This window comes from Protopterus annectens, chromosome 8.part1 (genome assembly GCF_019279795.1).
Source record: "Protopterus annectens isolate FY-2018-M chromosome 8.part1, PAN1.0, whole genome shotgun sequence".
Classification (NCBI taxonomy): domain Eukaryota; kingdom Metazoa; phylum Chordata; order Ceratodontiformes; family Protopteridae; genus Protopterus; species Protopterus annectens.
The window spans coordinates 115,564,124-115,578,490 of record NC_056742.1 but is presented as its reverse complement, the minus strand read 5'-3'; the positions used below and the strand labels follow the sequence as shown (position 1 = coordinate 115,578,490).

Genomic DNA, 14,367 nt, shown 5'->3' with positions numbered 1-14,367 from the left:
ACATTTACTCAGTTGCCTGCTACAGCAAAAGCCATGGTTCACAGAGAGCTTATAGCATCAAAGGGATCTCATTGTTGAAAGGTGTCAGTCAGGAGAAGGGTACAAAAAATTTAAACAGCAGTGGATATACCATTGAACACAGTGAAGACAGTCATCAAAAAGTGGAGAAAATATGGGACAACACTGACATTGCAAAGAGCTAGACGTCCCTCCAAAATTGATAAAAAGACAAGACAAAAACTGGTCAGGGATGCTGCCAAGATACCTACAGCAACACTGAAGGAATTTCTGACAAGTACTGGCTGTGTACTACATGTGACAACAATCTCCCTTATTCTGCATATGTCTGGACTATGGGGTAGGGTTGCAAGATGGAAGGCTTTTCTTACACAGAAAAACATCCAGGCCATGCTAAAATTTGCAAAACAATACATCAGGTCTCCCAAAAGCATGTGGGAAAATGTGTTATGGTCTCATGAGACCAAGGTTGAAAATTTTGGCCACAATTCCAAAAGGTATGTTTGGCGCAAAAACAACTCTTCGCATCACCAAAAGAACACCATCCCCATGATGATGCATGGTGGTGACAGTATCATGCTTTGGGGTTGCTTTTCTTCAGCTGGAACTGGGCTTTAGTCAAGGTGGAGGGAATTATGAACAGTTCCAAATACCGGTCACTTTTGGCCCAAAACCTTCAGGCATCTGCCAGAAAGCTGAAGATGAAGAGGGATTTCACTTTTCAACATGACAATGACCCCAAGCATACATCCAAATCAACAAAATAATGGCTTCACCAGAAGAAAATTAAAGTTTTGGAATGTCCCAGCCAGAGCCCAGACCTAAATCCAACAGAAAAACTGTAGGGTGACCTGAAGAGGGCTATGCACAAGAGATGCCTTGGCAATCTGACAGATTTGGAGAGGTTTTTCAAGGAAGGGCGAACAAATACTGCCAAGTCAAGATGTGCCATGCTGATAGACTCCTACCCAAGAAGACTGAAAGCTGTAATTAAATCAAAAGGTGCTTCAACAAAGTATTAGTTTAAGGGTGTGCACACTTATGCAACCAGCTTATTGTACATTTTTTTATTTTTTTATATTTTTCCCCTAACAGATTTGTTTGTTTTTCAACTGAATTGTACAGGTTATAGGTCACACTAAAGGTGGGAAAAGTTCTGAAATGATTTATTGTGGTCTCATTTTTTATATCACAAAAACCTGGCATTTTAACAGGGGTGTGTACATGTTTTATATCCACTGTATCTACATATTAAAAAGGGATTTATTTCATTATTTTAATATTTGTTAAACAGCTAACACCACTAACTACTGTTGCCTACATTTTTGGTGAACCATGAGCTTTATCCTGGTTAAACAACTTATTATTGCAGTCAAGTACATTATGCTAGTGGAGGCTGGGGGAATCAGACTCATATCTACAGGATGCCTCTTCTTTACAGTGCAAGACAATAACAATTTATGCCTGTGTATGGCTTAAGAAGAGTGGCTGATGAGTTTAACATTTAACAGGATCTTTTTTTCACCACCAGCCATGGTTATCTTATTCAGAAGGGTAACCCGGTGTCCACTGTTTGGGTAGGGTATGTTCTAGTTTTGCTAATGACTAAATGCAGTTACGTCTGCCTGTAGTGAAGGATTTTCTACTTCTAAAATTATGCTTCTACACAATGACATAGAGGTGGGTGTGAGACAGAATATGCCTTACTGAAAAAATGGAAAATAATTTTATGTTGGAATTGTTATTGAGTCATTAAAGAAATATGGCATCTTTATTAATTATATTCTTCAGTATATTTTCCTAATTGGTAGACAATCACTATGAATATGTGCCATTTAATTTAACCTTTAGTCTCCTATGCTGAAACCACTATCTAGTCTGCTTTGTTCACTAGTCACCCTATATTATTCTGTCCGTAGTTTCTGTTTTTACCACATTAAGATTACAAGCTCTGTGGAAACTAAGGTTTAGTAACAATCAAAATAGATTTTCCATACAGGTACACCTTATGATGATGTGAGGTATTGCCAGCTATGCCAGGAAAAGTAAGGCAGTGAATGTATAACACATGCCAGCATAGCTAGCTGGAATTTTGTAAAGAATTATATGTCATTTGTATATCAAACTAATTTGTACAGGTGCTTACGTTAAAAAATGCAATTGCAAAGCTGCTTGTGTTAAAAATGCACCAACAGTGGGTCTTGAGGGTCAGAAAAGAAATACACCTATATGTCGGACTGTATTGTAACTGTTGAAATAAATATATCATAACAGAGTATACTGGGAGAGAAGAGGTTAATCTCAGTCCAGCTAACTTTGAAAAAATAATCTGAAATTAAATTACTTGGTTTAGGCCATAAAGATTGTATCTTACAGTTCTGATTGCAGTCAGAGACAAACTGACTGTGAAAACCAGGACTAGGAATCCTACTGCATTGTCCTTATGGGTGAACTAATTACTACCCTGGAAGGGTGGAAGTTTATGAAATGGTTTTGTAGCTTCCAGATGCTATAACAAACACATCTTAGCAAATCTCTGTGTGTGTGCATGGTAACACATATATGTAAGATTCTGACTCAATTTCTAGTAAAGAGGGTAGTCTGGGAACTAGAATTCAGGTGAGCAGATGTATGTGATGTCATTCTGTAATCCAGCACTGGAATGATCTTTTAATACTAAATGAAACAGAAGTCTCACAGCAGTCTGTTTTTTCTAGTAAAGGGGGTAGTCTGGGAACTAGAATTCAGGTGAGCAGATGTATGTGATGTCATTCTGTAATCCAGCACTGGAATGATCTTTTAATACTAAATGAAACAGTAGTCTCACAGCAGTCTGTTTTTGAAACCTGATAAAGAAGGATCACCCACCCACTTCACCTTGCTTTAGTAAGTAACCAGGGAACAGTAATTCTTTAGATCGTAATTCTTTAGATCATTCAGGAAAATACAGTGAGATTAGTTAAGTACATTTTTCTGTATCTGTGTGAATCTATCCATCTGTGTTATTTTCAATATTTCCTGTGACTAAGACTCTGGTGTTTATTGTAAATAGATATTTAATATTTTCATGTTCTTTTACTATTTATTATTAAATATATTTAAACTTTTCATTGTGGTTGGTCTTTTGGAGAATATTTTAACCTTTGAGAGTCCTTACATTTATTTGGTGACACTGTGGCCGCTCCTGAAAACCTTGCTGCATTGGTCAAACACTGTCATTTGTATTAGTATTTATTTTACAAATATAATTGGATAATCTGATAAGAGCCTTAGAGTAGCTGGCTTTAGATTGCTCTGGTGGTAGTATCTACCTAATAGTCTGGACAGAAGGGACATAGCTGGTAAATCTGTGCCAGCCTTTTCCAGGGGTGTGTGTGTGTGTGTGTGTGTGTGTGTGTGTGTGTGTGTGTGTGTGTGTGTGTGTGTAAAAATCAAAGTGTGTTTATGTCAGCAACTTGGAGCAGGGACACAGAGCACTGGTTTTGCGGAGAGGGTGGTAGAGGAATTGGTTTGGAACACTCAGCTGAGGACTCAACTCTAAAGCTATGTCAGTGTGGAGTCTTATTTGGGGACTGGTGTGAGAGACAGAGAGAGAGGGAAACCCAGCCCCAGGACAGGAGTGTGTTCCCTGTGTGTTCTTAAGGGAAATTGTGCTTGGTGCAGAGAGCTGCATCTGGAAATACTGCGTGTATCTGTTTTTGTTCCAAGTGAATGTCCCTCATCGGTGTCAGTGGTGAGTCTTGAGGCTACTTGATTACTGACCTAGAGGAGTGGCATCACAAACCTTATTCATTTACTTCTGTTACGAGACTTGGACTGCTATTTTGTGACTTGCACTAAAAAATGATAAATTAATGTATCTCTGCCTTTACAAAAAGAATACAGAATGCAATCCACCATCATAACTCCCATATTCTTACCCACCAAATTCACAACCCACTGCCAGTGGCAAGTTTATCCTTAGGAGAAGTTAAGAGTAGATATCCATTCAAACTAACATACATATGTACCCACTGGCTGCCAACAAAATTCCAGGCCCTTGTTATCCCTGTAAAAATTTCTCATCTGTAATAAACTTTTGCCATGCAACAGAAGGGTGTCAAGGACTTACAGCCATTCAACCCTGAGAAGTGGAAACTTTCCTTATAAACATGAGCTACTCTTCCACAACCAAACAAAAAAAGGAACAGTTCTCTCAACAAACCTGGATCGGTGTGTTGGGAATGAGAGTACAGCAGATATCCTTGTTCTTTGCAGTTATTGGATGATGTGAAATACACAAAATAATATACTATTTAGCTACAAATTTGAGAACAAATGACAAAGACAATGCAAACGTGTTTAATGTTAAGAAAACAGGATAAGAAACACAAAAAGACTTAAATTCACCACAGTTAATCAAACGGTTGAGTTCACCTAAATGTAAAACTTGGCAAAAAGAAATAATCTGCTGAAAAGCAACTTAATAATAAATGGGATTGCTTAATGAAAAATGTGGACAATAAAAACACAGCCACACATACCATCTTGAGGTTCTTCACCACCATCTCACTGGAAAGTTCCTGTTCTTTTAGTTCCACTTTGAGGGTCCTCATGTCTTTGCGCAGCTCACTTTCCTGTGTGCGGTGTTCCTTCTGTGCTAGCTTCGTGGTAACAGTATTCTCAGCTTTCAACTCAGAGATATTGTTCTGATGTTCATACAGTAAGTGCTTAACTTTCTGTTTATACACCTGATGAGAGAAAATAAAAACCATGAGCAAAAGTAAAAAAAAAAAAAGAATCACATCCATAACAAGGAGAGTAGAAGTTTTACACAGTTTGCTCTACTTAGTAATACATAACATAACTGCATTTCAAATCCAGCTTTGTAAGTAAATTTAGATTTTGTCAATATATTTATCTATGCATTTGGTAACCCTGTATGTGTTCTGGTCAACCATTTTCAGTAATGACTCAAGCTACAATATAAAATAATACAGCAGACAACAAAAATAAAGTAAATATAAAAACCAGAAGAGTATATCATGTTGAGAAGATATCAAGTACAAAATGGAGGTTAACGATTTTACAAAAGTATACAGTGCACAGGCCTCAGCTATGTTTTCAGTTCAGGGCCTCCTGTCCCATGTAGTGTGACATATTCATTACACCCACTATCTAATACTTGTAGTCTGTTTCTAAAATAAATCATAACAACTGTTTCTGACATCATTATCATCAGTAAAAAAGCTGTTCCACTTTATTAATTGCAAGTTAGACAGTTTTGTCACACAGTTTCGCAGTATTCTCTGTAGTTCAATTGTATGACATCTCTCGAATGACTACCTGTATTTGTTTCCCTTCCCTACCACCCCATATCTCTCAACCTTCCAGTCTTCAAAATGTGAAACATTCTCTCTCATAATGTGGAACATTTACAAAATAACTTCAAACAGGAAGCTCACACATGGTTAAACGTATTACTTTACAAGATGTTATTTTAATGAATTATTATGATTCAGTACTATTTACCATATGTATTAGTACAAAAGAAAATCTTAAAGTGTGGCAGACTCTTTCAGTGTGGAATATGGACTTTTAAGACTCAAAATAAGGAACATTCTTCAGAATGAAGTACACTTAGAGGTATTCCTACCCCAGATATGCAGGTTTCCAACCTATGTCAAATTATACAATGACTGTTATAAATGTAATAATTTAAAGCTTTAGAAATTAAGTATCAAAATACAAAATAAGAAATAAGATAAACCACATTTGGTCAGCTGGAATATGGTCCATCCCTAACAGCTACTAATTTTACTTAATTTCAAACAAAATATGTAGAATCATCATTCTCTTCCCCAGACAAATACATAAATGCCAAACATCTGCTAAACCCAAAATATTTCCTGTTAACCAAAGGGCCAGCTTTACTTGGCTCATAATTATTTATATTTTTACAGAATCATAGATCCTCTCCATTTGCTGCCTAACATACCTTATGAAGCACCTTCTATAACCTTAGAAATGAAACTCACAGAAGACCTCCACTGCAGACCCTCCCAAAAAAGTTCAGTGCAACAACCCAAGCTTCCCAATTCTTGAAGCCAAACACTTGGCATCACTTCAATCTCCCTTCAAACACATTACCTCATACACAAAATTCCATTCCCAGCAAAAAGCAGAGCTTTTCAAACAGGCTAAATGCAAATACGCAACTGTTTTCCCTCAGGCCACCTAGCCTAGCTCTAGGTATATCTCTTCTCCTTAATACACCTCCTCCTGTTATCTAACCAACAAACATGCTGCAGTCGAAATCCTTTATAATTCTCTCCAATTCACTCAAATCCACCCTACTTCACTCTCTCTATTGATATATTTGTGCTTCCTCGCATGTAGTTATAGTATATTGATGCACTTCATTGTCTAAGGCAATTTGCATCTATTTTAGCTACATTTTCTTACATTTACTTGTCAATATTTATTGCCCTCGTGATTTTTTATTTTTATTTTATAAACTCCTGAACTTTGCATCCTTTTGTGAGATGTTTATTTTTCATTTTTTGCAATCACTAAGGCTGGTGCTGAAATTACTCTATTGTGATCAGTTCTCCACCCAGTTAATAAATAAATAGATAGATGAATTCACAAAAATAAATTACATATATACATAAATAACATAATTAAATAAATGTACTACACCTATGTCAGACAGTAGTGGAAGTAAGTTTTGGACAGCCAGCTATACTGTTTCCAGAAAAAGCTTTAGAACAGATCACTTGGAAATACTGATGCTGTATACAAACACACATACTTACACACACTCACACTCACACTCACACTCACCAAAGTGAAACAATGTGATCACTATTTGGTTTGCTAGTAAAAAAAGAACATGTGTTTCATTCTCCAAAGGAACACAAGGAAATATCAGCATGCAAAACAACTTGTTTAAATTCAACTCAGAGCTAAATGAAATAATATCCAAAAAGTAACTCATATAATAGCATACTGGAGTTAATGTTAAGTATTCATCACAGCATTTGGATTTTACAAATGAAGTGTTGAACACAACTTTAAAATAATTCTGTCCATACATCAGGCATCAGAACAGTTCCAGGTCATCCAGAAGTCCTCCGTAACTAATGCTCCCCCTATTTCTCACCTCACTCATGCCAGTATATAAATGGGTAGTGTCTGCATATGCCCTACAATTCTGCAACAATCTAAAGGCCAAGCTCCTTAGGCTGCCCAAAACAAATTTAATCCTTGGCTGAGAAGTTTAACAAATGTCAAGGAAAGTTCAGTTGTGTAAGTAAACTTACCATAACAGTAGATATTCTAATGGATCACTGTTGTAGTAACCTAAGGTACCTGGGTCCTACCCTAGTGATGGGTCAGCTTCCAAAGCTTATGCTCACCTTCCATCTGCTCTGTCAAAAACTCAAAGGGATCTCCAACATAAAGGCAGTTACAGCCTCAAATTAGTGAATGTTTTTTTTTTCTAGAAAAGTAAGGCAAAAGCTCTGAAAGTGCAACACCAGGAAACAAATCCTACAGTAAACTATATAGATAAGGGTTTATACATTCACGAACTGGTAATACAAAATGAAAACAGCCAAAATAAAAAGGTGGAAGGAGGGGTGGCTACTGCAGTAGTATTCTATTAGAACATTTTCTGTTATGGTAATGTTTACTTATATTGGATTACCACAGCTTAGAAACTAAGAAGGAAGGAAGAAAAAATAAGCTAAGAATCCAGGATCCCCTGGTAAATGGCCCATAGCAAAGCCTTTTCTGGACATGGAAAAGGAATTTGTAGAAGTATGAACAGGAGGGCCAAGCTGCTGCGTGTAGAATACCTCTAGCGTCCACCCCTTCCTAGAAAGCCACCAAAGCAACCAAAGCCCTAGCAAAATTGACCCCAACCCTGCCTGGAAGAAGCTTAGGGTAACAAAAGAAAATAGCATGAGGCAAACATCTGGAAATAGTATGATTTGACACTGGTTGCCTTTTCTCTTTACCTTCAAAGGAGAAAAACAGCCTGTCGGCTTTCATGAAGGCTTGAATTTTATCCAGGTTATATCTGAGTTGTTTTGATACAACATGCATGTCCACAAGCAACAGCCCCTGTCTTCTGTGAGCACATCCAATTTGCAGGGAAGTCTGTGGTAAATGAACTGCTCTTGTCCAGATTGAAAAGATGGAAGAACCACTGTTGCCTTAGCCAAAAGGGAGTTACCACCACAACGCTTTGGGGAGTCCATCTGGATCTTCAGAAGAACTCTGAATATCAGTGGAAAGGAAGGAAAATCATACAGGTGCATTCCTATCCATGGGAATGAGAAAACATCTATCTTTCGGGCCTGTTTACAAGGAGTCCTGGAGCTCAATTTCTTTAGTTTGCTATTCTGAGAGAAGGCAAACACATCTAATTGAGGTAATGCCCACAGTTGGATCAATTCTTGGGAGAGTTTGTTCTGGTCCTGCTTAACTTTTCTGCAATCTGGAATCAATGAAGCCTGAAGAGTTAAACTGAATTGGACTGCTATCTCTCAGGTTATCATAGCAAATCTGAAAAAAGGAACAGTGCCTTATCATAGTTTGTTTATGCACCAAATCACTGTAGTGTTGTGGGTGTAACTTGCAAAAGTCTTAGTGAACAGAGATGATTTAAGGCTTTCAGGATGTTGATCACTGCCAACAGCTCTCTTCTGTCTGACACGAGGATTTCACAGATCTCACCCCTTTGGAAACAGGTCCCCACTGCAAGTCCAATGCCTCTGTACTGACAGACAAGAGAAAAAGTGCTTGGTAGACAGAATGGGAGATCTTGACTGCAGCACACCTATTCTCCCCACCAGAGAATCTCTCTTCTTACAAATCCCAAAACAGGGATCGGAAAAGATGAAGATGCTGAGTCATGACTGACCTGAGGTACCACTGGATTTTTCTCATATGGAATCTGGCCAAGGTAAGTGTGAAAATCACTGATGCTGTATACACCAAAATCCTGAGAAATTCCCTTGCAGATACCTGGCCTTGGATAGAGAAACTTAAGAAGAACTTTTGAAACATCTCTGCTTTGTCTGGAAGAAAGTCTCTTAACATGACAAAATCTAACAGACATCCCAAGAATATAATTCTATGAGAAGGATGAAAGAAGATTTTTGTAAGTTGACCTGAAAACCCAGTTGAGTAGCAGATTAGGAGCAGTTGCTGAAGACTCTTGAGATATGGGGAAGGAGTCTGGAAAGACAGACACTCGTCCAGATATGGAAAATGTGAATGCCTCAAGGTCTGCAATAAGCAGTTACAGGAGCTAAACACTTTGAAAATACCCTTGGTGCGGTGAAAACGTCAAAGGATAAGACAGAAAAGTGATAATGAAGCCAGATACAGAAAATCTTAAAAACAATTTCTCATCTGTTTCGCAAAGGGAATGTGATAAGCATTCTTTAGGTTTAACTTTAGTGTGAAAGCTAGAGACGGGATCAGGGAATGAAAGGAAAGCATTTTTAACTTTGGAATCTTGACTAAAAGATTTAAACAGGAAAGGTCCATTACAGGCTTACATGATCCTTCCTTCTTTAGTAAAAGAAAAATCCATGAATAAAAATATTTGCCAATTTGGCAGGGAGGCACTGGTTCTATTACTACATGTGCAAACATTAGATGTAGTCTGGGAGGAAACAAGGAAAGTTTGTTCATAGGGCAACAGGGAATCCCCAGGGAAGGAAGGACAGAGGTATGTGCATTGTCAAGTATACGCCTGCTGAATTACCTTTAAAGCTCATTTGTCAGGCACAATTTGGTACAACAAGGGAAGATGAAGTCTCAGAGATGGAAAGATTTGAACAGACAAATGGCCATGCTGACTGGGGTACTGTTCTTGATTTTTAGAGGTTTTTCCTTTCTTTTTGGAGCCTCCTTACTAGTGCTAACTGCTATTTGACTGTTCCTTGCTGCTTATATTACTTACTGAAAAAGGGAATTGAGTATGAAGGGAAATTTTTATTTGCTTTAAAAAGGAGGTTTGAAAATTTTTAATCATCCCCTGAATCAGCTTTACCCTTTCATCACACTGCACGAGTACCTCAGTTGTAGAAAGGTCAAAAAGAAGTTCCTTATCTAAGAGAAACTTTAAACTTTCAGTTTTAACATCTTCAAGAAGTGTTTGAGAATGAAACCAAGCCACTCTTCTCATAACTGACCCAGAAGCAGCAGTTCTGGATGAAGACTCATTAGCACCATAAGAGAACATGAGAAGCAGATATTAAAGAGGCATTCAAAGATTTTTTAACCTTAGAAGAAGGAAGTTTTTTTATTTATTTATTCAATTTGGTAACTAGAATAAGGCACTGATCCAAATGGACCTATTTCAGTCCTGGCCCAGTCAAATGACAGTACACAAGCAAGTTAACAAGCAGTATGAAGACAAACAAAATGTTGTGAGAAGATAGAAATGAAGCAATAATAAAGTACACAGTACAGGCGACAACAGGAACAGATGATTAGAGCAAAGAGGGTAGAAGAAGAAGAATTAAACAGTGAAGGGATGGAGTAAAAGACAGCAAAAGTAATGTAAGGGCACACAGAAATTAACTATATACAATGTAGAAGAGATGTCACATATTAGTGTAGGGAAATAATGTGAGGAAAGACAATGATACCTGAATGATTAAGGGTAGAGTGAGGGATTAGTGATGTATCCAGAGGGAAAGCACTGGCAAACTGACTCGGACTTGAGATAACGTTTATGGTGATCATGGAATGAGGGGTTTGAAGTGAGGTCTTTAAGATTAGAAGAGAGGGATTCCCAGAGTTTGGAGCCTAAAATGTAGAGGGCATGATTAGTGCAATGAAGTCCAGTTCTGGGACACTGACTAAGTGGACCAGAGTAGTTAAGACTTCCTAGATTGTACCTGTGGGGGTTGTCCGAAAAGGTTGGAGGCTAGGGAAGGCCAGATGGGTTCTATGAGGAGCTTGGAAAGCTGCTATCCAAGAAATAGGTTGGCATGTTTTTCGACAGGCAGTCAACTGGCTTTATTAAGTGTGATACAATGATGCTCACTTCTAGGGGAGAGGGTAATGACATGGCAGATACAATTCCTTACAGTGTAGGTGGTGGAGGTGTTTTTCTTGAATGATTTTGCAATCAGCGGAAGTCCATATTCAAGCTGTGCTAGTAGAATGTCTTTGCCTATGGCATTCTTGGTTGGTGTGGAGAGAAAGGGAGATATTTTATAGGACCAGAATAAAAGGGAATTCATTTTTTCCGTATTTGTTCGAGGTGAATGTGAAAATTCAGTGCAGGATTGACTCACATACCAAGGTATTTGAAGGAGATGATTTGATCAATGGTGTGCCAGGATTGTCATGGAAAATAAGTAATTGAGAGTTTTTCTGCATTTAGGGGAGGTGCCGAACAGCATTACTTTAGTTTTGCAAGTGTTAAAAATCAGCTCTTTCTCTATGAACCATTTGATAAAAGAAAGGAAGTCAGCTTGTAGTTGTTGTATGGCCGAGGTGGTCAGTTTTGATTGAAATACGACCATGTCATCAGCATAAAGTAAGGGAAAGAGGTGAGGGAGTTTGGCCAAACGGCAGTTTATTAATAAAAATGGAAAAAAAAAAATGGGAGTCAGAATCGTGCCCTGAGGGACTACTTCAAGGAGAGGGGTGAAAGCAGAGAAGGTGTTCTGAAATTGAACCGAGAAGTACCAATTGGAAAGATAATTTTTAAACCAGGGAGCTGTATATGGGCTAATTTCCATTTAATTTAGGTGATGAAATAGAATGTAAAGGTCGAGCATATCGAAATCTCTGATGAGGTCAATAAAAATAGTTCCAATGAGGAGACTTTTGTCCATAGCCAGGAGAATGTTATCAGTAAGTGTCCAAAGTGCTGTAGAAGTGCTTCTACCAGCCCAAAAGTCATGCTGTTTTGGAGGACAGTATATGATATTGGGACATTTAATGGCGTAATGGGTAAGGTTCATAGGTAGGTACTAGGCTACTGGCCCTAGGGCCTGTACAAGCCTAGCCAAAAAGGTTCCCTGGCTTTCGCCACCCAAGAAAATTATTTTCCTGTGCCCCTGTCAAGCAGAACCACAGAAGTGATCTCCTGGGTGAATTTCCTATTACCCATCCAATCATCAAGATTTTTCTTGAAGAGTGTTAATGAGGAGCTCTGTTTGACATAGATAGGTAGTCTGTTCCAGAGTATGGGAAGTCTCTGGGACAGGAATCTATCCCTCCAGCATGTTCTGTTTAATGTGGTGACAAGGTTTAGGTCCCTAGAGCATGTAGCTCGGAGGGATTGGGATTTCTTTAAGTGGAGCATGTCCAACAGCCGGGTTTGACATAGCTTTGTATGTTAGGCAGAGATCGCCTCTGAGTAGGCGATATGTGATGGAGTAAAGCTGGAGTTTTTTGAGACAGTCTGCATAAGGCAACTGTTTGAGGCCAGTAATCGTCTTTGTGAGGTATTTTTGTGGCCTTTCCAGTTGTTGTAGATGTCTTGTGAGGTATATACCAAAAGGGGCATTGTACTCTATAATGGGTCTAATGAGTGATGAGTAAAGAGGAACAATGACCTCTTTTTTTCTGGATGAGAAACCTTTTGTGATGAGGTGTGCCATGTAGAAGGATTTCCTGACCACTGTGGCAATGTGATTATCAAAGGAGAGACTACTGTCCATCTGTGTCCCAAGGTCTTTTATCACACTTTCGGTGTTAGGTAGACTACCGCCTATGTGGTAGTTCATGGGTACAGAGTGTTTACCAAAGGGGATGACAATGCACTTTTTGGCATTGAGCTTGAGACCATGTCTTTGACACCAGGCATCTGTCTCAGTGAGGCCCTATTGTAGGATGTCCACATCGTCAGGAGTTTTGATTATGGCTCCTAGTTTGCAGTCATCTGTGAATTTAGTTAGCCAAAGACCTTCTGTGTTGGCCTGTACTTCAGAGAAGTAGATACCAAACAGGAGAGCACCCAGGACTGAACCCTGTGGTACTCCACTTGTCACTGGTCTGAAGTCTGATTTGGAGTCTGCTACTTTCACAGTGTGGGTTCTGTCAGTAAGCCAGTTGGCAACCCATCTTGTGACATAGGGATTTATACCTAGTTTAGTAAGTTTATCTATAATTCCAGAGTGGGGATGGTGTTGAATGCCTTGGCGAGATCTAGACAGGCTGTGTGAACCACCTTACCCTCATCTATGGCTTTGGTGACTACTTCAAAGAAGTCTATCAGGTTTAGGAGACATGATCTGCCTTTTACAAACTCAAACTGTGTGGGGTCCAGAGTTTGGAGATCTCCAATGTCTTTGTTTATGAGTTCCATGATGATACGTTCCATGGCCTTGCAGACTAGGCTCGTCAGGCTAATGGGGTGCTAGTTCCCGGGGTCTGTTGTGGCCCCCCCCTTTGTGGAGTGGGATAACTGTCATGGTGCGCCATTCAATGGGCACAAAGCCTGAGGTGAGGCTATGATTGAACATGGTACTTAGGTGGGGTGCCAGTTCATTCTGTAATTCATGCAGAAGGCAGCCTGGGATGTTGTCAGGTCCCATGGATGCTGTGTTCTTGGCTTTGGAGTGTGAGGTTTTTACCTGTGCAGCCGTGATTACAGGAACTTTGCATTCTTCCGGTATTGATTGCAAACTAATTTTTTTAAGGATTTTACCAAGTATAGGAAAAATGGGTTAGTATTTTGGGGGAGGGGGTTAGCAGTGGCTCTTTTGCAGCTATCAGGCAAGACATTTTGAGTTAGGCAGAGATTATAAATGTGAAGGGGGAACTATGAAGTCCTTACATAGGAATAAGAACCATGGAAGAAGATTGTAAGGACCAGCAGGTGAGTAAGTTTTCAGTTCTTCAAGTAGTGGTACTATATGTTTAGCACTGATTGCTTTGAAATGAAAAGTGGGAACATAGAGGGGAGAAGATAGCCTAGAGGGAGAGGAGGGGAGTGGTTATTAATGGAATCAGGGATGGGAAGTATACAGAAGTCCTTGCTGAAATCAGTATTTGTGAAGAGAGAGATGAGGAGTGTTAACTGTACTAGTATTGCCTGTCAGGTAGGTTGATTTCTGTCCATTATTCTTTAGGTGAGTTAAGAAGGGATGACTGATACTTATTTATAATGGGACTTTTATGTTGCCTGATTACTTAAGCTAAGAAATCTAGCTAAACAGGCATAGTATTTCTTGGATTTTGAGGATGGATTATTTTTCCAAGTATGCCAGGCAATGTCCTTGAGACAAAGGAGGCATTTGAGTTTGTATGTGAGACATCTGTTTTTGGGGGGGTTTATACAGCAGTGTGAGTTTAGGAAACAGCAAGTCTTCAGGTTATTGAGAA

General features: G+C 39.0%; 1 protein-coding gene across 3 annotated transcripts in view; it reads right to left on the bottom strand.

Moving 5' to 3' along the window:
* The window catches only part of GAS8 (growth arrest specific 8), a 517,118-nt gene that overhangs the window by 399,428 nt on the left and 103,323 nt on the right, over nt 1–14,367 (bottom strand). For all 3 annotated transcript variants that reach the window (XM_044081740.1, XM_044081739.1, XM_044081737.1), the window contains one exon: nt 4,542–4,748. In XM_044081740.1, coding sequence (XP_043937675.1) covers nt 4,542–4,748 — 207 coding nt within the window. The remainder of the gene's footprint in view (nt 1–4,541; nt 4,749–14,367) is intronic.